Raw genomic sequence first — 22,959 nt, 5'->3', positions numbered from 1 at the left:
TAAGTAATCACTAATTGCTCCTAATGATAGTTTTATTTTCTGTTCATCTGATTTTCAGTCTGGTTAATTAAATCGGTGGAAGTTTAGACTTTCTTGATGGGCTGAAAAAGCTAATCCATTTTGATGATGGCACATAATTAAATTAGCATGCATTACATAGCGAGGTTCCACATCTCTTCCCTGCTCTGTCCCTTCCTCTTCATCTCTGCAGTTTAATATGTGAAGGTTGGTGTATAGATGATTTAAGGAGGAAAAGATTAGTGAGGGCTGGGGGGAAGCACAGCTCATTGAGAAATGGAAACCTGTACCTAAGCTCATGAGTGAATGGGTAGGGAAATAGTGTGTTGTGGGCTTTAGATAAGTAAACGAAAAGCAAAAAATTAAAATTTGTCCATGTTGGTCCAGCAAATAGAGAGACAACTGGAAAATCAACTTTAAAAAGAAATTTAGTGGACCCAGCCCTGTGGAGAAAAAATACTGGGTTGGGGAGAGAACTGCAAATTTAAACAATGATTCCCTCCCTCTGTTTAATCTTCTTAAATATCTAAAAATACTTGCAGGCATGGTGTGAGGCAAAGTAGAGCTTGATTTAGTTTAATTATTATTACAGAGGCTAGTCATTTGAGGGAGGGGGGAGATGTGGAAGGGGGGGGCTATATTCCCAAGATAGACTTTATGAAAGGTATCTAGTTAAAAAGAGTACACAGCAAATTAAATACATTATTGTGGTAATGGGACGACAGAAGTAGAGGTCTATTATACTTATGGCAGTTATAGGAAATGTAGGCTCCTTGCCCTGTTCTAGCACATCCTTTGATATTCATTCCATTCAGCAGCAGGGCCAGGACTTCTCAGAATTAAGTGATGGGTCATTATACTTTAAACACCATGGAGAAGCCTAGATTGGCAATTAAACAGCACTTGCTGACACTCGCTTGTGCCACCCTGTGACCCCCTTTAGATTGAGTTGTTGGAGCTCGGGGCCCTCAGCCTGCTAAATTGGTAGCAGGCACTTCTCCTGACGAGGGCTGGCTCTGAAATCTGCCGGCTTCAAAGGGAGCAAGATCATGTATAAACCATAATGTGGGTGCACCGTGGCTCAAAAAATAAGGCAGGAATAGATGAAATGTTACAAGTGCAAGGGGAAAATGAGAGAATAATGACAAATCTAATGCAACTCAAAGCAGAATTGTTGCACAGAAAAATGCATCCCACTGCTTGTGCATAAAATCAAGGCAGGCAGATGACATCCAGTTAACAGAAACATGTCAACAGTGAAGTAAAGTGAGAGTGAGTAAGAGAGAAGCCCCTGAGACAGCCAGGAACAAAAAATTAGTTGTCCTTAACAAGTTAAGACTCATCATTATATTCTGGCTTGGAGCCATAAAAGGAGACAGTGGTGTATAATGAGCTGCTTAGAATTTTTAGGGTGTTTATTGCAATTCATGGAGTACTTGTCTAGAGAAAAAAATATGGTGAATGTCTTAGGCGAAGGTGAGGGGTGTGCACATACACACATAGCCTTTCTTTTTGTCTCTGACATAAGCCCTCACACACACACACACACACACACACACGCGCTCAGGCACACATGCAGAGTGATGAATAGATTTAAGATGTTTACCCTTTGTTTCAGCCCAGAAACTTCTCTCCTGGTTTCCCATAGATGGGAACACCCTCTGGGCAGGCCGTGCTCCGATACACGGTTCGAGGCGTGTTTCCTCATGCCTGCCGTATCAGCTGGAGTGCCTGGGCTCAGCCCTGGGACAGCCCTGGCCCTGAGTGGCCAGTGGAGTTGGGAGATGGAGCTGGCATGCCCAGGGATGCCCACACTTGCCTGCAGACATGTTGTTCATGGCCTCTGGGCAACCACCCTGCAGGGCCCTGGGACAAGCCTTGGCTTTGCTGTGCTGGCTCTGCCCAAACACTGAAGCCAGGACAGACCTCAACCTCACCCTCCATCCACGGTTTTCCAGACCCTTTCTTTAAAAATACTTCTCATCTCTGCCTGCATTATGGTATAGATCTTTGGAGCATATAATGCTTCCCAGCCCTGAATGTTTCCTAAGCTTAGTAATTACAGTTCGTTAGTTAGAGTGTGCTTATGAATAGTTTATAAAAAGGTTAATGGGTGACTAATAGTGATTTTTCATAAATGGTTTAGGCTATTAAGGTAGTGTCTTCTGGTTGTTTTAACCATTTGCAACTCTTCGTTGTTGCTTGTAGCATTGCCCCACTCACTTTGTATGCATCCAGCATGCTTGTAACACCTCTTGATCCTTCATTACCCCTCTGTAATATGCCTTTAATGTAAAATGGGACAGGGTTAACTGACTGATGGGCAAACAGTGGACTCACTATGAAAAAACAACTGCTGTGAGAGGAAATCAGGAAATAATTTAGCAGAATTACACCAGACAAACACTACACAGCAGTTAAGTGGTGGCAGTGGAAAATACCTTCTGTAATTGAAATTTCGGGGGAAATTCACTTTTGCTGAATGTAATTACTGAAGTTGGAGTGCAGCCAGGAACTTAAAAATTAACACTCTTCCCCCACTTGTATTGCCATGTTAGTGAATGTCTGCCTGGAAATAAACAGGCAATCAGACTTTAGGCTGAAACCTCAACCAGCCCATTGAAGCCCATGGGATTGTGAGAGGAGCTATGGGTTCTAGATCATGTTTTTACAGCCCCAAACATAGGAAGAGATGTGTAAGTCCAATAGGAAACCTTGTATCTTGGAGAGATTCAGTATGAAAAAATGAATGACCCTTGGTAATGAACACACCACTTTCTTGTGGAAACTGCAAGCCCAAAAATAACTACTGGGCTGCAGCTGCCTGTTAAGGAAGGCTGCTGGCTGTCCTTGGAGTTTAGAGCTCAGTGAGTAAAGTATCCCAGCTGAGGTCAGTGAAGGCTTCACCATCCTTCAGGCTTTCACACAGCATGTGCCTGTAGGTTTCTTTTCCTTCACTGCCCTTTCTCCCTGTCTAGTCACTCTCCAATGTGTAAATACTCTCTTTCTCCTGATCAGTGACTGGAAGTACATTTTTCCCATAATTAGGTGGGGAGGTCACATTTTTTGCAGATTTTCTTCACCCTCCTCTATTTTTCATGAGTTGAAGTACCTAAATCTTCATCAAAAACAAACAAATAAAATAACCCCTCTCTTTTGTTGAATGTGTCTCCTTTGAGTATCCTGATCATGCAACAGTCCACCATGAAGGTAGAGTTCATTTTGCAGTGCGTTTTCATTTTTGACCAGTTCCTTGTTTCAGAAGCAAGTCTATGACCCAGTTATCATGACCACAGAACAGGATCCTCTACAGAAGCTTAACAAGTATCATCTTTTGTCCCCATTAACTCCATCTGTAATCAGCCTTTTGTGATACTTGGAAGCCCTTCTCCAATGATGAGTCTGATCTTAGTTCCATTCTCATACCCTTGTGCTATCACTGCACTCAGCTCTTCTTCCTCGCTGGTACGTGCCCACTCCACTTCCTACTGAGCCCTCATGTCAGACAAATACAGATCTTACTGCCTGCACTCTGAAGGAAGGCTTTTCATCTCCATCTTCATCCTTCATTGTCCCCTTTTCACTGGCCTTACTAGGCCCAGTAGCATAGTCCTCTGTTGAACACTGGATCTTGCCTAGGAGAGACAGTCATTCAGTAGGACATGTGTCAACTTTTTATTACTATACTTACACCATTTTCAGGGAGGTCTGTTTTTTGCCATCAGTTTTATTTTTGCCATGTTTGTAAGTTATTTAAAAAAAAACAAACCTCTTACTGTCAGTTTTTACTGTTTGCATTGTACTGTGGCTGAAGGCCCCAGGCGCTGTGTGAACAAACTTTAAGTATGTCCAATCAAAATACATACACAGGAAAATAAAGAGAGAATAGAAAAAGAAATGATACAAAGGCCCAGTTTGTGTCTTGCTGATGGTGAGGCAGTCCTGTGGCAGAACTGGGACAAGAATGTCAGTTTCCTTTGCAGCCTCAACATTGTCTTCTGTTCTGACCTGCCATGAATCAAAGTATATCCTCAAATGTATGCTTCTCTCCCAGCTACTTTTGTCAGAGGGTGGGAAGGCACTTGGACAATCCACTTGGAGATTTGTGTCTGTGAGTTTTTAGCAGAAGTAGGAATGACCATTTTACTGCCCATTCTCTGCTTCTCTTGCCATCCCACTCTCCTCCTTCTCTCCATGCCTTTGTTTGTGAGGAACTGCAATTCTCTACAACTTGAACAATTTCACATTCTCCCTGTCAGTCCTTGCTCTTCCTACCACTGCCTTCAAAGACAAAATACTTCTGTCTAATCACCCTGAGTACTACCAACCGATAGACAAAGATCCTCAGAGCTTGTGGTGGACAATACTTCTCATTTATGGAAGTACTTCTGTGTCATCTTGTGAATGTAGAGAATGTCTAGGCAGTTGCAGGGGGGTGTTGTTAAGCTCAGTATTGGAATTTTTGAGAGAGGGGAAGAAAAAAAGAAATCTCATTATATTTCTGATACTAATGCACAATCTACTGATCCATGGTGTATCACTCCATTTTAAATCATGTTGGATAGAAAAAAATCATTGTATACTGATGACAGAAGAAGTAATTATTTATCCCACTGAGTGTTCCATATTCTTGGGTTATTTTACTTGGACCACATGATTCAAAATCTGAGATGAGAGTAGGGATTTGCAGTAAGAAAAACCCTTGTCATTTGCCAGATCACTTTAGCTTTGGCGTGTGGAAGAAAGATATTTCTGAAATATTATTTTAGGCTAGATCCCATTCCCTGGAAACCCATTGACTTCAGTGGGAGTTTTCTGAGAGAAAGGCAGTCAGTCATATTGTGCTTTCCTTATTCACTGCAAAAACTTTCTGAGACTATTGAGAAATAACAAGTCAATCCTGCTTTTGAGAAGTTTGTTCATTTTGGTTAAAATGTAAAAAGTCTGAATGATTGTGCCATGTTTGTGCTGTGATCCCGACCAGGCAATTAGATTCACAAAGAAGGATTGCACATCCCTCTGAATCCAGTTTCCTGTCCATGTATATGACCATAAACCATAAAGTTGGCAACATTTTATTCTCTTTAGAAAGTCTAGACTGTTATTTTGCATGAATTTAAGCCGTTCTACATTACTTTAATGGGTCAAAATTGATTAAATTTCACAATCTTCCCACCTTCTGTTAAAGAAATGTGGCTCAGAGATTTATTAGACACAAATATATATTTTCTTTTGCTCCATCAACAAAATGTAGCTAATGAGGCATCTATAAGTATTATCAAAAATGCATCTAGAATGTGTTGGCATTAATATTTTATTTTGCTGTCAATATACAATAAAGGATGTTATCCTAAAGTCACAACGTGATTCAAAACTATAAAAATTGATTCCTTGGTTACCATAGCTAATTTCTTAGCAAAGAAATGGACTGGTGGATTTTGCTGCAGGTAGCTGAAATTCCACCTTCATACATGTTCATTCAGTTGAATTCGCCTTTTGTTAAAGATGTTAAAAATCATGATGTCTCATGTCAGTAATGATAATGAAGGGGAAGATTGGCTTTAATGACATTAGAAGAGTCATTATGTTTAATTTATTGCTAATTAATGCTGCCAGCTTTCATATGCTTTGTCTAGCTGTCATGTGCTTGTTATATGCCAGGGTTTTTTTTAATGTGTGTACACATCCCTCCCCATTCATTCATTTTTATTCTGACGATTTACACAGCTTTCTCTCCTCTAGGTTTCCTCCACACATGGTCCCACCACACCATAGTTTACATACAACTGGAATTCCTCATCCGGCCATAGTCACACCAACAGTCAAACAGGAATCTTCCCAGAGCGACGTCGGCTCACTCCACAGCTCGTAAGTTGTTGCTTCTCTGTCTTCTTTTTAGAATACTTAAAGCATCACCTATGCATGTGGGGCTTATGAAAAGGATTAGGTTTGTGATAATGTTTTTGGTGTAAAATATTTTTTAATTGCTTTTTCTCTTGCGTTGTAATTGATTTGAACATGGTTTAGTTGACAGAGTGTGTCAAAATGATGGTAGCAGTCTTTCAGAGTCATTCTGTGGCATAAGTCAAGTTGTTATTAGTTTCACCTGTTTTAACAAGAAAGTGGCATTTTCTTGATCAAGATTCAAGTTTCTTGACTGGTTTCTCTGTTACTCAGTGCCCGATTTGAAGCCTTGAGATATCAGATACACCACAGGAGACAATAAATTAGAGCATAAATGGCTTGTTCAAAGCTGCAGAGAGCTGGTATCAAGTTAAGGTTTGAACCAAGGAGAGCCCTCATCTACCTCTGCCCATGGTGCTTCTGGTGCTTATTGCCTTTCATTTCACAGGTGATGCACAAAGAGAGCATTTTGGTTCCCACTGATGATGGGATGTAATTATTTCCTCTACCATCATGCTCACAAGCCCTCCCTCTGAACCCGTTTTACTGGATGTCCATGTCCTTCCAAGGTTTTTGCAGGGACTGAGAGGGTACTTGGTGATATTGCATAAATACGAGATGAGTTTTCCTATAATGCTCTTAAAACTATTTTCATATAGCAACCAGGGCAAAGGCTCTAGGGAACCTTCTGGTCCTCTTCCTAGAGATTTCTGAGGATTAATGCTAGAGAGACTGAGGGGATTAATTTAATACATTCACAAGGGTTCTCACTGTGAGGTCTCTGTTGTATCTTTACCCTTCAGAAAACATCAGGACTCCAAAAAAGAAGAAGAGAAAAAGAAGCCACACATAAAGAAACCTCTTAATGCATTTATGTTGTATATGAAGGAAATGAGAGCAAAAGTTGTAGCAGAATGCACATTGAAAGAGAGCGCAGCCATCAACCAAATCCTCGGTCGAAGGGTAGGTAACAAGGGACAAGCACAAGCATGGACTGAAACTCGGTAGGATTCACACCTTCTGAATCCCTGTGTTCTGCTATTTTGATAATGACTAGGGAAATTACTAAACAAAAGCCCTTGGTTTGATGTCTAGTTTTAGCAGATAGTTCTTGCCGGTGGGGTCATTTATGGGGAAGGAGTTAATTATTAACAGTTTTATTTCAGTGTTATTTCCATGACCTGTAGATGAAAAAATTTTAGATTTTTATTTTGTCCTAAGATAGGTAGAAATGTAAATAAGAAATAAAAAAGCTTGTGAGTACAGTATCAGTGTCAGCACCTGTGAGAGCTAGAAGAGAGAGAATGCCAGTGGAGAAGGGAAGGGGAGACTACCTCTAAAGCTGTGTTCTGGCTCAGGACAAGTGGTTCAGCTTCTGGACCCTCTCCCTTGCTGTTTGTTTTTGTTTAGTTTTCTTAATTCTCCTCTCTCAACAGGAGACAAAGGGGCTGAGTGAATGTAAATGATTAGTTGTGACTCAGTTGAGTTAACTGGAGTTATAATCTGGAGTTATAAATAAAATATGAATGTCAGCATGCCAGATCATCTGGTTTTATCCCTTCTTTGTGAAAATCAATTCTGACTGTATTTATATATAAATATAATATACTTTGCTCTTAATGTGCTTAAAAAAAACCCCAACCACTAGTGCTTTTTATTTTGTCTTTTTTTTTCTTCTTCACCTCAGTGGCACGCGTTATCCAGAGAAGAACAAGCGAAATACTATGAACTAGCAAGAAAGGAGCGACAGCTTCATATGCAGCTGTACCCGGGCTGGTCTGCACGGGATAACTATGTAGGTTCCTATGTAGGTGGAAATATTTTTAGTAGTAGAGCTTGTAGAAATGTGTATGTGACCTGCTGAACTACGATCACACATTGTACACAAGCACTACTTGGAAAGCGTGCCTCGGGATCCCAGTCTGGTAACAACAACGGGCGCTTCCCTCTGCGGTACTAAAACTACTGGGGATAATTCCCAGCCCTCCACTTGGAAAAGGCTTCCTGGCTGGGACTAGTAAAGTGTTGGAATTGGGGTTAACAGTAGAGCTCTGTGAAGAAAGTCTTAATTTCGCTTTTACCAACATCTGGAAATGCTGTTTGGCTTGCTGGTCATTTTAAATTTCATTAAAAAAAAATCAAGTTCCCCTAGTATGGCTCATGTCCACCAAAAGAGATGAATAATAAGTGTCTTGTACTTACCTGTGTGAGAGTATAGTGGAAAGTGGAAGAATGACTTATCCTAGCTTCAGAGAAGGGCTGGCAAAACCAAAAGCATAACTTGTTCGAAAGTCTTACTCTCAAGTGGGGCTAAATTGATTATTCCATGCTCTACTGTAGTATATTTTGATTATTTTTTGCTTTTTCATGCCCATGTTACTGTCTTTTTCCCTCCCCTCCTCATTTTTTTAAAAAGTGTATTGGAATCTGTGGTCAATGCATGGATTCTTTTTAAGATTGATTCCTCCCTCTTTCTTTCAGAAAGCTTGTTTTGTAGCTAAAAGTGGAAGAATTTTCTGTCTCTTAAAAAAACACAAGGCCAGCTTTCTAACCACTTACTAGTATTATATAGCTCCTTCCATGAAGGGTAAGCGGAGCAGATGGTAATAAGTGTTTGCAAGCCTAAGCCCATAAATTGTTGAAACATTTGTGGATTGGTGGGAGCTCTAAACTCCTTTTAATAGGATTATAGCAGCATCTTGATTTTTTTTTCTTTTAAGGTAAATAAAAATCACCTAAAACTTCCAAGATCTCTAATTCTGGAATAAACCCTGTTCCCTGCCTTCTAGGCAGACTTCCCTGTGGGTTTGGGGACCAAGAGCTCTAAGATTGATGTCAGTTACATATAATGTTACACATTTTGCTTTTGTTGAAGTCTCTCTCTTCCATCCCCATCCTCATCATTGCTTGTTTTACCATAAATATCCTATTTTGCTGTATATGGCAATATTTGCCTCTGAGAATCTACACTTTTACATGCATGGGTGGGGAGAAGCCAGTTCAGAGTCTGCAGCAAAGCCCAGAGTAGCACCAACTCTCTGCACTCTTCTACCATTTCAGTGGTGGAGAGTACACATGCTCACTTATTTAGCAATATGTAATTAAGGACATTTTTTCAAATCTTTGTTTTCTTGATCATCTTTTCTTTCTACTGGGCTCAGCCTTGCTCCCTGCTTCTCAACATAGTCTGGCCTGAGGCTGTCAGACTATAGGCTTGAGGTAGTTCCTCAACACTGTGCAGTATCATCATCTTGGGTGTTCAAAGGGAGTATAGGCTCGACTGAGGTTTCAGGGATGCTCATTCTGTGCAGTGACTGTGCCACTGACAGATGGGCACGTACAAAGCCTCAGTGTTTAGGACCTTTTACTTTTGTCCTCACCGTGTGAGCACTGAGAAACCCTTTCTTCTCAAGCTAAAAAGGACAGGATGAGAAAGCCGGTGCTTTCCCAGCGGCTTGATGCTGTACCCCCAAGTGACCTTCAGGGGGAACCTTCCTGCCTGAGGAGAGCATGGTATTTTTGCATCATCTGCAGAATTTATTTATGTCTCCTCTCCTGGTCCATTCACAGCTCTCCGAGTTACCCTCCTCCCTCAATGGTTTGTAGGGTTTTGAGCCCTTTACTCATCAAGCAGGGGAGTAACTTTGGGCTGCTTGAAGTGATTAAATTGTTAGGCATCTCACACTGGGGCTCAGGGATGAGGGCAGCTGCAGCCCAGGTCTTCAGAAACAGGAGCAGTACATTCAGGAAATGCAGCTTTCAGCCTGCACTTAAATAAGAGAAGAGGATTTGGGGAATCCTTCTTGGCTTGTTCTTGTCACAAGGCACATTTGCCTTCCTGAGATCTAATATAAGATATTAAGCCATGCTGAGTGTTGGACTCAGAAGTATGTAAGGGTCTAGTCACCTCACCCATCACTTGTCTAGAAAATTAGTACCAAAGAAGTACTGCAGTCCTGTCAAAACCCGTGTTGTTTGGTTCTGCAGAGGGAGCTGCCAAAATGGTTAGCAAGTATTTATATCTATATTTATGTACTTGCATCCTGAAAATTTGTATGGTACAATGACAGAAAATGTCACAATCTGCTTGAGTCTTAGGAGGACAATCTGTGGCAAAGGCTAAACGGTGCCTTCTGCAGAGCACTTGCAAAAGTGCTGCCATAGTTCTTTCTTAAAGTCCATATATTAATTTAGCTGCATAGTCAAATATCTTCTTGTATCAGAGGAACTGAACAAGCAAGCCAGGTGATTCTTCTCCCTGTTTCCTTTGAAAAAGGTATAAAAGAAGTTAGTGGGACCTCTGTCAGTTCTTTGTTAGGAACAGTTTTCAAAGCTTGTGTTGAAAAGGAACCAGAAATTCCTGGTCCCTGGCTGACATTCCTGTAAATCAGATGTTTTTAACAGATTGTTCCCACAAGGCATTGCAGTACTTAAATACCTGGCTTGAAGAGTGTGTGAAGGGCAGATGACTCCTCACCTCTGGTCTGGCTGGCCCTCATGTGAAGAAGTTATAAGGTCTTAAATTGAAATAGCCCTTGAATTCCCAAATGAACTGCTAAAATTAAGCAAATTTATCACAGATGCAGTCTATTAATTATGGAAGTGGCCTCCTTGAGATTAAATAAAAATCAGGCTTATGATCCTGAGGCAGTTGTCTGGTTTTGGTTACATTGTTGAAAGCTGGAAAATATCCACCGACTTTCACAGAGTTACTGTCAATCTAGATCAATATAGATGGAGCAGAGTCTGAGCCTCTTGTATCTTTATGTGATACGTGGATTTCAAGATACTGTATTTTCCCTGTTCTGTTCTCAAGGAGCTTTAGGAGCAATACTTGTCTGTCTTGTCTGCCTGTCTTGTTAGACTGATGGTTGCTGTAGCAATTGACAACTTTCCATATCCCAAAAAAATTACCTCAGACGTGTGGGAGATGATTTGTCAGCAGCATCCAGGCTACAGGATTATGTGCATGTTGTTCAAAATGCCTTTAAAAATGGATGGTGCACACAGCTTTTTACGTCTCCAGAAGGATCTCATAAACCTGGAGCAGCCTGGGCAACAGGATGGAAGTTTACAGCCCTGAGAAAGAAAGGAGGAATGAGTACAGAAGCCCCGTTCCACAAGGGCAGCTTTGGGGAGGAAAAACAGGGCAACAACAAATCAATATCCTACTTTCACATTGGGGGAATTTTTTACTAATACCTTCTAGGAAAACTATCATAATGAATGTCCCAAATGTTATAGTGCATGTGACACACTGAAGCCAATCTTGACCTTCTGAGAAGGGTGCCCATCATGTGGGAGAACCTCTTGGCTTTCCTACAATACATCTACCCCTTCAAAAGTGCTGTGAGATTCCTTCTTCCAAGACACGTTTGTTGTCTCTTGACCATAAGGGACTGCTGCTCTGGGGTCTTCTCACTGATTCTTCTTACTGCCATGTCTTCAAAAGTCAGGATCTCTTGTGCTGTTCAGAGTTGACACTGATGGCCCAAAAGTTGTTGCTTTTAGCATCTGGGGAGTTGTGAAAATGAAATTACTCTGTTGCCTCCACTGGCCATGTTGTACTGCTCTGCAAACTCTGTACATCAGTGTTAGAAGAGTTTTCCTGGAAAAAATAGCTTTTCTCTTTTGAGCTAAGCTTATTACTTTCTAATTTTTCTATTGGAAAGCAATCACTGGGTTTTCACAGAAGTTGGACTCCTAGTTGTCCTCTCTCACACTGTTGGAGGGAAATTGAGAAAAGGATTTTCTCCTCCCAGTCAAAAACCGTAGCAAATTGCATTGTCTTGTGGTACAGTGGGAAAGGGACACAGTTTAGCAAAATATTACTGGTTATTTTCATTGTGATAGAGCAAAATGTGGGAAGGCTCTTGGCTATGTCTGGATTTTTTTTCTTGTCCTGGCATTGCTTTCTAGGTTGTCAGTGCACTTACAAAACTGAAGGTTAGGATTTGCTCATTGCTGTGGCTTCCTTGTCTGCTCTAATGGTTGGGTTTTGGTGCTGAGGAACTCGAGGGGCTCAGTCTGACCTCACTCATGCACTCTCCCTGCTTCAATCTCCCTCTTCTTTCCCTCCCTTCCTCACCAAAACATGACCACAAACAATTTGTGAAACTTCAGGATGCAGGAGCGTACACACACGTCAAATGTTTTTGTCTTCTTGATGATCTCAGCTCAAAAGTAGCATCTTGCAAGTCATTTTCCCCCCTCCCCAGCTGCTCATGGCTTTGGTGGGTGTTAACTTTGGGGGGAGCTGCAGTGAGGCTGTCCTAAAAGTCACAGGGAAGGCAGGCAGAGCCAATCCCGGCAGCATCTCCTTGGGGTCCCCCAAACTTCCCTGCACCAGGGGTGAGCTAGTGCTGGACTTCAATGTGCTCCCTGGGGAGCTTCCCACACCAGCCACAGCCTCACTGCTCAATGCTGACTTTCAAGGACACTTGTTTTGTCTTTTTTTTAAATCATTCTCCTTTGTGTATGTTTCCTGCAGGGAAAGAAGAAGAAGAGGAAAAGGGATAAGCAGCCAGGAGAGACCAATGGTAAGTAAAAATAAGTCTAAATCTCTTGCTTAGTGGAAGTGTGGCAATCCTGGTGTGACCCTTCTAGGCACGGGGGAGGTGGGTACAGGTCTCCTGGCCTCAGGGGAGCCGGTCCCTATACTAGACAGCTTTTTTTTTTAAAATGCACTCCAATTATTTACGCATTACTGCCCTTCTAAAACTAGTAACCCAAGCCATTGCATGTGAGAGCCTCGTGTGACATTAGCTGAATTTGTACTTAGTAGTTGCCAAGCCTTTAACTGCAGAGCCGTAGTTGTAATGCCTATGCCATCGTTGTTAAAGTTGTCCGCTTATTTTGCGCATATGTGTGTGTGTGTGTGTGTGTGTGTGTGTGTGTGTGTGTGTGTTTGGTATTAATTTGGGCTGTACCTGTGTGTTCTGATGCATGCCTTACAGTGGTAAATCGCACCCATTTTAAATTAAGGAGGTTTGCCATTCTATATATATAGGAAATTAGAAATACTGCATAGGCAATCTCATAGTCAATTTCGAAGAAGCCCTAACTTAGTTTTTTTGAAGCCTTTGTATAATTTGTTCTTTTTTTTCAGAACACAGCGAATGTTTCCTAAATCCTTGCCTTTCACTTCCTCCGATTACAGGTGCTAACGTCATTTTGAGTCATTTAAAATAGTTTATAAACTGCTTTTTAATTTTTTTTTCCTGCCATTATAGATTTTAACATTAAACACTTATGACATTAAGAAAAAAATACCATCCACACGTTTTGATAGTATTTATTATCTATATATCTTTATATCTATTATGTTTGATAGTATTTTTTAATTTTGTTTTTTTTGTTTTTGTAACAATTGCTATTAAAACAGTAATACAGTAAAAATAACGCAAGAGTTGTACTAACTGTGCAAATTGAATATGCAGTATTTCTTTAAAGAGACTGATAAAGAATGGAAGCAAGTCAGTAATGAACCTCCTTAATCTAATGGCATTTTTCATGACTCCCACTAAGTCTTCTCACATTAGCATGCATACGCATTTTTTTATTATTATTTTAGTTTTGGATTTTTTTTTCCTTTCTGCTTAAGCCGCCTATTCATTGCAATTCACTGCCTGTACTAACTCAGCACCTTGCCATGCTTTACGTTTTATTTTCTGGCTGATACTAACATACTCATTTCGCAATCTGCTTATCCTTATCCATTCTTTTAAATACAAATTAATAAAAACAAATAAATTGAATGTTATTCCAAAAGCTGCATTATCCCAGGAGATATGATTTTCTTTTTTTTCCTTTCTTTTTTTTTTCTCTTATTTTATATCTGAGTTGAAGAAAAAAGCATGTTCAGGATCTAACTTCCATACTCAGCTTCTTTTCTTCCTTTTTCCCCCCCTCTTAAAAAAAAAAAAAAGAGAATAAAAAAACCCAGCCCAAATAAATATTGCCTGAAACATCCTGCTAGACCAGCCACAATGACATTCCTCTACCTGCTCTCTTAAAAGGGAAAGAAACAGTCCTTTATAAAGGGATACTGCAGCTTTAATTGCAACAGCTAATCTCAAGAGTTGAATAAAATGTGATTATCACTTTCTTTTTAACTTTTAAATCAAAAGTCAATATTTGCAATTAATAACGAGGACATTGATTTTTATTCCCTTTTTTATTTTTATTTTTCCTTATTTTTATCTTTCTCTTTTTTTCTCTCCTTTTCTCTCTTCCTCTCTCTCTCTCTCTCCCCCCTCTCCCCTTTTCTTTTTTTTCCTCTCCCTTTTCTGCTCGCTTTTCTTGAACTCATTCAGACCTGAGCGCTCCTAAGAAATGCCGAGCGCGCTTTGGCCTTGATCAACAGAATAACTGGTGCGGCCCCTGCAGGTGTGTATAGTTTTCCCAGACTCGCTATGGCTGATTTGCAGCTGGTTTATTTGGTACTTTCCCCTTTTTTTTCTCCTGCCTTGTTGCTTTGTAGCTCTGTGTTGTGATCTGGAAGACACAAGGGAGTGGGACACTGCCATCAGTTATCGTCTCTCTGAAAGGATTTTGCTTTTTTTTTTTTCTTTGTTGGTTGTTTTTTTTTTCGCCTTTCTCTTTGCTGCTGCTAGCCAAAAACCCACTGTAAAACAGCATCAACCATAAGCCCATCTGATCTGTGGCTCAGCCACACTTCTGCTGTCCCAGCCTCCACCCAAGGAAAGTCACTCCCAAAGCCCTTGAGTGCGGTACCAACACCAGAACAGGCGCGTGGCTGGGTCGGAGGTTTTTTTGGTTTTCCTCTGGCTCATTGTGAAAGTCCTGTTTTCTTTCCTGCCCTTGGTACGAGGGGAGATTACCAAATAAAACGGAGGTGACTGAAAGCTAAACGTAGCTGTAGCTAAGATGACGCAGACCAAATGAGCTCTATCCACCATTGTGTTGTATTTTTTGTGTTTACCTTATGCTAACAGATGCAAATACTCCAAAGAAGTGTCGGGCATTGTTCGGGCTTGACCGACAGAGTTTATGGTGCAAACCATGCAGGTATAATACTACCCATTAGGCCTTTGGGGAAATAAAAGCAATCTGTCCTCTTAGTGCATTTGTGTGATTTTATTTTTTTAATCTTTTTTCCCCACTCCCCACCTTTCTCTTTCCCACAGCATCAATTGCTAATAATCTTTGATCTTTTGAATTTCTTGCTAATTTAATGCCATTTTCTCTCTTTCTTTACCAATAACCTCTCCCTGGTGGTAGAACTGGGAACAAGAAAACTCAAAGTCCTTAGAGCTGGCAATTTTTTTTTTTGCCTTTTTTTGGTTATTTTTTCCAGATTGCCAGCAAAAATAGTGTTTAGCTGGATAGTTTGTATTTTGTCTTTCATTTGTGTCTATGCTGCCTCCAAAGGCTTTTTAAAAGGTTCTGGGATCTGCAGCACTAGTGTTTTTCTCATGATCAGAGATGTAAAAGCCAGTGTTTACAGCTTATAATGTATTCATTTTTTCGGTATCATCTGCAGAATCAAATAGCCACCTGTAGGCTTCCATGCCTCAATAAGGTTTATGTATATACCATTTTTTAAAACAATCTGATGTCTTTTTTTTCTGATTCCAAAAATAAGTTTTTTCCTAAATTTTATCCCTATGAGTGAGCTGTAAACATCTGTGCTCTAAACAAAACTAATTGCAACTTCAGTAACACAGTTTCCAGCATTAAAAGGAGATGAAAGATATCAAGAGAGCCCAAATTTTGGCAGCCCATGTTCTACTGGAGTTTAATTCCATGTGTAACTCAGTACGTACTTCTTTCTTGGTGGAGGGATACCGAGTAGTTCTTTTCTCATTCCTTTTTCCTTATATGATCGCATTTGGTTAAATTTGTTGTTTCTTTATTCTGATACAAGCAGTCTTTGAATTTGGAATATTATGATGGTAGGTATTTCAACCCAAACCGCTCTCTTTGTGTAGTGATTCCTCTCCCACATTTTCCCCTCTTACTCATGCCAGTCCCATGTGCTCCATCTCATTTAGAATGTAGATCAGACGTCCATCGTATTTTGTGTATGCACGCAGTCTTGTTTGTGCTTAGTGTCGAGGAAAACACAGATCGAGGGTGGCGGTGTGTGTCAGTATATACCAGATAAGGCACCAGAAATGACTTCAACAGGTTGCATATAGTCCCATTTGAGACACGCTAGTTGGGCTCTTAGATATCAGTACCAGTACGTATGTTAAACAAGCTTGGAAAGCAGCAGTTTCTTAAAGCTTAAAGGAAGTAGGGTTCAGTCCCGAAGAGCTGGATAGCTACTTCAGTGTGTCAGGAGGCTCGAGTCTCATTCTAGCCAAAGACTCCCATGCTGTGTTTAGTTAGGCTCTGTTCTGTGGTTAGCTCGCTGCACACTATCAGCTGATATTTGTGTAGTCTAGAGATACAGTATTTGAAGCATGTCAGACTCAGTGTGCCAAGTACCAGAACTGGGGGCACATCATGTTTGTGTTGTTTTATCTTTCCCTGGCTGCTTAAGTAAACAATATACTTTTAAAACTACATTTTATCAGCAAGGGGACTTTTTATTTGGTCTATACGGTGCTTAGGTTACATGGGAAGCATAAACCCTCTCTTAACTTACGCCAAATTTTGGTCAGAAGTCTTTGCAGCGCATCAGGGACAACTTCAGTGGTATAGCCGATAGCTTTAGACTTACTGATACAGAGTTAACTGCTTTTCTTTTTTAATTTGGGGTTGTTTTTTTTTCTTTTTTTTTTTTTTTTAATGCATGGAGGCATTTTATCACTAGGTGTTAGTTGTAGGTATTTCTCTCCTAGTTCTGGTCCTAACCATCATAACATTGCATTTGCTAGCATGGTAGCATTTTTGTAGTGCATCTTAGGTGCTGAAGATGTCCAGTTTGCTACTGTTATAAAAACTGAGACATCTTTGCTCACAACAGCTGAAGAAACTCTTGTCATCCTCTGTGGCTTTCACTCATGGCAATTGCAGCATTACAGGTTTCCTGGTGCTGTCCCAGGGCTAGTTTTAAGGGCAGCACAAGTGGGGTCAGGTCTGTTGGTATTTACCAGACTGATGGAGCAGCTGATGTCTTCAGAGCGACACGCAGGTGAATAATCCTCACTAGTGATTCTGAGGGGGGATGGGTAGTATTTTTATTACAGCTTTTAGGAGAGCAAAACTGAGGCACAAGTAGTTCCTTAGATTTTTACTTATTCCCCTTCACCAGAGTTGCCTGGTGTTGTTCACTTCTGTTAAAATTAGTCTTGCATGGGGTTTTGCTGTCTGTGCCTTTTGTCCCACATGTACATGTCCCACATGTACATGTACATGTACATGACCACAGGTAGCACATGGTGGGATTGACACAGTCTGGAGAAATGTCTCCCCCCTTGAGCCATCATAGTTGAAGTAAATGGCTTTTCAGCGGCCACACTGTTAAAGAGTTTAATATACAACAGAAGCAGAGGAAGCAATCTGCTCCCTTAATACTAGTCAAAGGAAAATTACTTCAAGTAGCAGAGCAATGAGTTTAGTTTTAAAAAGGTTGTTAACTTTGCAGAGTTGAAAAGTCAGGTAGACCTGGTTTAAGGCTGCTTTGCCATGGAGGCTCTTTCTTTCAGGCCACAGAACTTAAATAATATTAAAAAAAAATTGAAATGCTGGCATACTAGATTCAAACTGCCTCCAGTTAAATAATTAACTGCCTTGTAGGTTCAGTTAAATGACTTCTGGATCCCCATCAATGAGGCAGGCAGAGCTTGAGTCTCTGCTTGCAAGTAATTTTAATTTGATGATGGAGAGGGAGTCCTGCACTCTCCAGATTGTAAGAATGCACCTTTCCACACAAGTAATATTGGTGAGCTTTGTGAAGCTTCAACTGTTCTGCTTTGCCACTGGAGCTGTACAGAAGGTCCAGACATGAACTGTCCCCCAGGTAGCGCTGCACAGCTGAAGCTAGAAAGTGGTGAGAGAGGAGAGGGGAGAAGGAGCAGCAGAACTGTCTTTAGTCAAGAGCCAAAGACTACCCGTGGTGTTTGTTGATTGTAGAAGAATTAACAGGTTCTGTTTTGAGCCCACCAAATTAATTTTTTCTGTCTTTTAACGTTGCTCTAATAAAGCATGGTTTACAGCCTTCACTTGCTGTCTTCTATCTTTCTTTCTTTCTTTTTAACATTTAAGTTGCATGGTTGTCTTTAGTTTTTTAGCATGTATTGATCTGCAGGCTAACGTGGTTAAAACTCTAATAGCCCTAACCCCTTACCTTGCCATGTGGAATGTGGAGCAGAACATGAGTCTCTGGAGGAAGGGATATCACAGCACTGGTCCCTCACTGAAGATGGTAAAAGATGGGTTGCCAGGGTCGTTCTTCCCTTCCTGGCTGTGGGACATGATATTTTTTACTTTCAGGATCAAGCTGGTTTGATCTCCCTTGTGGTCAAGAAGCATCTAGCCCCATTGCCTAGATGGCAGAGCTTGGTTTAACCCAAGCACTGTTACCATACATAGGGGAGAACACTGGCGACCAGCAGTGGATTTGGGACACCTGTGGAAGTGGGGAATGTTACCCAGTGACCCTCAGCTGCTGTGCCACACTCAGGCACTTCCTCTGATGGAGTTTCTGAGCTGGGGCAATTTATCCACAGGAGGGGCAGAGCAGCCTACTCCTTCACGTTGGTGGCTTTGTGCAGCTTAGCTGAGCTTCCAAAGTTTTTGTGGCAGAGCTGCTCTAGGCAGACTTTGTCAAATGCCTTGAGCTGTATTACAGTGCTTCAGCACTTCCCATGGAAAGTGTGCTTGTGAGTAGGAGGGCTGGAGAGCCAACATTCTTAGGGTCAAGGTGGCCACTGAACATCATTCTGCCAGATGCTGTGGTTGTTCGCCTCATTATTTCTGTCCTACTGCTAGAATTGTCTTGCATATACTTGGCAAGAGAGATGGTGTGAAACTGTCATCTGTTTTCATTGCTCCTTGGCATTGTTAAGTGGACAGAGGGAGGAGAAAAGATCTCTGTCGGGTCACTTATTTATTAGAAGGTGAGCGGCTCTTGCGAGACTCTCGTATTCCCTGGTGTGAAATAAGCTCCATGTTGCTCTTCACCTTTGTACCTGTCATCATGCTTTTCACCTACTGAAATTGGATCCCACTCTGGAGTTACATGGATGGCCTCTCAGAGGAAAATTCCCCAAAATACAGATGAGCAGCTTCCCAAATCTACCACTCTCCCCTAAAACAAAAAGTAAAACTGAGTCGATTTAAAGCCACAACCTGCAGGCCATACAACCAGTTATTCTTGTTATTTTGGATCATGCTCTGTTTATCCTGTTCTTTTCCTGTTTTTTCTTCCGTTTGCTTTGTTTGTTCGTTTTGTTTTTATTTCCCCTCTCTCTCGTTCTCTCTATTATATATATCCCTCCTTTCTGACTCTTGACATTTCTGGATTTGGTGTGGTTCTTAACAGAGGAGAAAGCAATGAGCGGTAGTTTGCAGCTGTTCTTGCCTCCCAAGGGCAGGGCATCGTAAGAGACGACAGGTGACACAGGTGTAGCCCTGTTGAGTTGGACAGCATTATGGGACATCTTGAGATACCATCAACTATCCAGAGTTTTTATTTTAGAAGGATTAAATTTCTTTATTCTTTTTTTTTTCCATGGAGGAAAGTTTGCAGATTAGCACAGTGGGCTGCAAAACCCACTTATCTGATTTTCTGATTATTAAAATAAGGAAACGAGGCAGCCTGAAAAGGGGGGGGGATGAAGACACATTTGGTGAATCCTTTCCAAATCTTTTAGCCAAGGGGAGGTTTCCAAGTGGGCTTGGTGCCAAGAACACCCCGCCAGACCCCCAGGATGGCACGTGGGGCCAGGGTGCCACCTATGCAGAGCCCAGAGTAGCAAATGGATGGCTCTTTGCTTTAGATAACTATCTCCATCAGCATCTCTGCCCTCTATTCACAGATAACTCTCTCCCTGTTTCTAGGAGAAAAAAAAAGTGCGTTCGCTACATACAAGGTGAAGGCAGCTGCGTCAGCCCACCCTCTTCAGATGGAAGCTTACTAGACTCTCCTCCGTCCTCCCCTGCCATGCTCGCCTCCCCCTCCAGAGACTCGAAACCACAGACTGAACAAACACAACCCCTCTCGCTCTCATTGAAGCCCGACCCGCTGGCACACCTGGTGATGATGCCGCCGCCATCCTCGCTCGTCCTCGCCGAGAGCGCTGCGAGCAAGCCCGGCGCCCTGCCTGCCGCCAGCTGCCCCAACGGGGCCCTGGACCACCCGCCGGCCGCCCTCCCGCCGGCCGCCGCCGCATCCCTAGCACAGCCCTCGACGTCCTCCTTGCATTCCCACAGCTCGCTGGCAGGGACACAGCCCCAGCCGCTCTCCCTCGTAACCAAGTCCTTAGAATAGCTTTAGCCTCGTTAGCCCTTTCGGTTTTCTTCGGGGGGATTGAATTCTGTTGGTGTTTGGGGTTTTGGTTTTTTTTCCTTTTCTTTATTTTTTTTTCCTTCTCCTCCTCGTTGTCGTCCGCTGTTTGTCGTCGTTTCTTGGTTTTGTTTTTAATTCGTGCCATGTGGCTACATTAGTTGATGTTTTATCGAGTTCATTGGTCAATATTTGACCCATTCTTATTTCAATTTCTCCTTTTTAAATATGTAGATGAGAAAAGCCTCATGATTCTGCCAAAATTTTTATCAACAGCTGTTTAAAGTCTTTGTAGCGTTTAAAAAATATATATATATACATAATTGTTATGTAGTTCCAATAGCTTAGTTTTAAAGACTGATTTTAAAAATTAAAAAAAAAAAAGAAGCAATTTTGAAGCAGCCCTTGCCGGAGGCATTGGTTCTTTATTATTTGTATTAAATACGAGCTTGCGAACCAATCATTTTACATCTGGTTTTTAAACCTTTAAGGGCACAACGAATGCAGTGCCGCTACTACTTCTTTTTTTTTTTCTTCCTTGTGTGAAACAACCTTTATTGTGATGTTACTTGTTATTGTTTAAATGTACAGAAACAAAGGGTTAAAAAATGTGTTAATATACCTTGTTCCATGGTGTTGTTCTTTTTGGGGGAGGGGACGCTACTCAACAATTAAAAGTATCACAACGCTATTGGACCAGTAGTATTTATTGCTTTAGAAATTGCTTGTTGTATCTGTATGTTGTCCCTTTTAAAATGTTTTTTTTTCTTCCTTCTTTTTCCTTGAAACATTGTATAAAGGGTTTTTTTTTTCCCTTAGTGTAAGCATCTTATATATAACAACTCATTTGTACAAGGTTTTTAAGTTTATATATAAATGTGTATATATATATTTTTTCCGGGATTTTGTTTTTGATTTCTTTTTGTGATTTTTTTTTTTTGTGCTATATGAAATACAGTTGCCACCAAATGGACATTTGCAGATGCATTTTTTCAAGGATCAATAGTGTAAAAAATAAAATTGCTTTAAAAGCCATTACACACAAAAAGACTTGAAAATTTAGCAAGGGAATTTTTAGCAATGCTGTTTGGAAAAATAGCAAGGTCCAAATGTCTCCCGTTCAGAACTGCAGCTGAATCCTCTGCGACATTAGGACTGTAGACTGTGTGCAAAATTTTTATGTGCCAAAATTCTCAGTGACTTTTAACTTTCTCCCGACAACTTTATAATTTTTTTTAATGCTGTAATTTTTTTGTTCATCATGTTTTGCTGTGATGTTACATAGGTAGATATGTATGTAGTTTTAATGTCACCTATAACAGACGTGTTTGGTAGCAGATTGTCCGGAAAGCATTTAAAATGAAGAGGTATAAACCCTTAAGGGCCAAATTCTGTATATTAGATTATTCATAAAAGGAAAATCAGACTGCCACTTTTATGTACACTTACTACATACAGGTAGGTAGCAAACTTAAAACAAAAAAAAAACTAGGCATGTTGATGTTGCAAAAAACGCTGTATAAAGCTGAAAAATTGTTCATCTGTTCATTCAGTGCCATTGTAGTTGACATGAAGCGATTGTAAAACTGTCTCAGATTTTTCTCTGGTTTATTAAGATGCTAACTATAACATTTTTTGTGAATACTTTGAATGTTTCCTAACAGTTGTGATGTTACTGTTCCGTTTTATGCTCTTATTCCGATTTTCATTTTTAATGGTTTGGAAGCCATTTTTTGTAATGAATAAATGTTCATGCTGTACAGTATCTGTAGCATGCAGTTCTGGATTAATAAAAGCAACTTAGTATGTGCAGAGATGACTTGTCAACTCATTTATGCGTTGACTGCACTTTATCTGGCCAGAAAGATTTACAGGCCAAGTGGAAAACTTCCTGGAAAAAAATCTGTGAAAATTGTGGCAAGTTGCAGCCTGTTCTAGTTGTGAGAAATCCCGTTTCCTTCGGGTTCCCATAGTACTGCCTATGAAATGCATTTGCACTGACCCTCTTCCTGCTCAGCACACTTTTGCATGAATAGCAGTGATTGAAAATCCTTTTTATTTAAAGGAAATGGCACATGATTTGGCAAAAGACAAACGGCATGTGGGCTAAAGGAATGTCGTCCTTCTGTGTGAAGTGAGCCTGACTGGGGGACAGGAGATCAGGGCTGATGATAACCTTTAATTTTCAAATATTTCTGTTGAACCTGGTGATCCCACAACACAGGGCTACAAGGAGAGCCCAGATAGTTCTAATTAGTCAAAGTCCTTATGCTGGCCTTAGGGTTTATCTCCTGGACACAGATTTAAGTCCAGTTTTGCACTTTTTTTTTTTTAAGTGCAGTGAGCCCTTGCAGCACAGCCTGTTCTTAGTGCTGAGCATCCAGCATCCAATTGACACAGCAGCGCCTGCAGATGCTGTGGGATGGGAGTGAATTTACATGCAAGAATTTTTATTACATGGTTGATTCGTTTGGGTTTTTTAAGCTTAGTGGGGATTTAAACGTAATTTCCAGGAATCTGTCACAAGTGGATGTCACCACAGCCCCAGTCATCTTGAAAATCTCAGTCAGAGTAATTCCTATGGCACTCGAGGGCAATGGAATGTAAAGGTCTCCAAG

The 22,959-nt window shown here is 40.9% G+C and overlaps 1 protein-coding gene across 26 annotated transcripts in view; it reads left to right on the top strand.

Moving 5' to 3' along the window:
- The window catches only part of TCF7L2 (transcription factor 7 like 2), a 176,392-nt gene extending 154,237 nt beyond the window's left edge, over window positions 1-22,155 (top strand). For 4 of the 26 annotated variants that reach the window (XM_051799885.1, XM_051799878.1, XM_051799877.1 and 1 more), the window contains 7 exons: window positions 5,746-5,886; window positions 6,726-6,885; window positions 7,610-7,717; window positions 12,413-12,461; window positions 13,031-13,081; window positions 14,238-14,310; window positions 19,897-22,155. In XM_051799885.1, the coding sequence (XP_051655845.1) occupies window positions 5,746-5,886; window positions 6,726-6,885; window positions 7,610-7,717; window positions 12,413-12,461; window positions 13,031-13,081; window positions 14,238-14,310; window positions 19,897-20,326 (1,012 nt within the window). In that variant the 3' untranslated portion in view covers window positions 20,327-22,155. Of the gene's footprint in view, window positions 1-5,745; window positions 5,887-6,725; window positions 6,886-7,609; window positions 7,718-12,412; window positions 12,466-13,030; window positions 13,082-14,237; window positions 14,315-14,879; window positions 14,953-15,811; window positions 15,841-19,896 lie in introns of those variants that run through there. The other 22 variants (XM_051799888.1, XM_051799880.1, XM_051799879.1 and 19 more) reach the window with 17 other exon arrangements.
- The last annotated feature ends 804 nt before the right edge of the window (window positions 22,156-22,959 follow it).

Source organism: Manacus candei, unplaced genomic scaffold (assembly GCF_025592945.1).
Source record: "Manacus candei isolate 608988 ecotype Guabito, Panama unplaced genomic scaffold, ASM2559294v1 h1tg000050l, whole genome shotgun sequence".
Classification (NCBI taxonomy): Eukaryota; Metazoa; Chordata; class Aves; order Passeriformes; family Pipridae; genus Manacus; species Manacus candei.
This window is presented reverse-complemented; position numbering and strand designations above follow the sequence as displayed.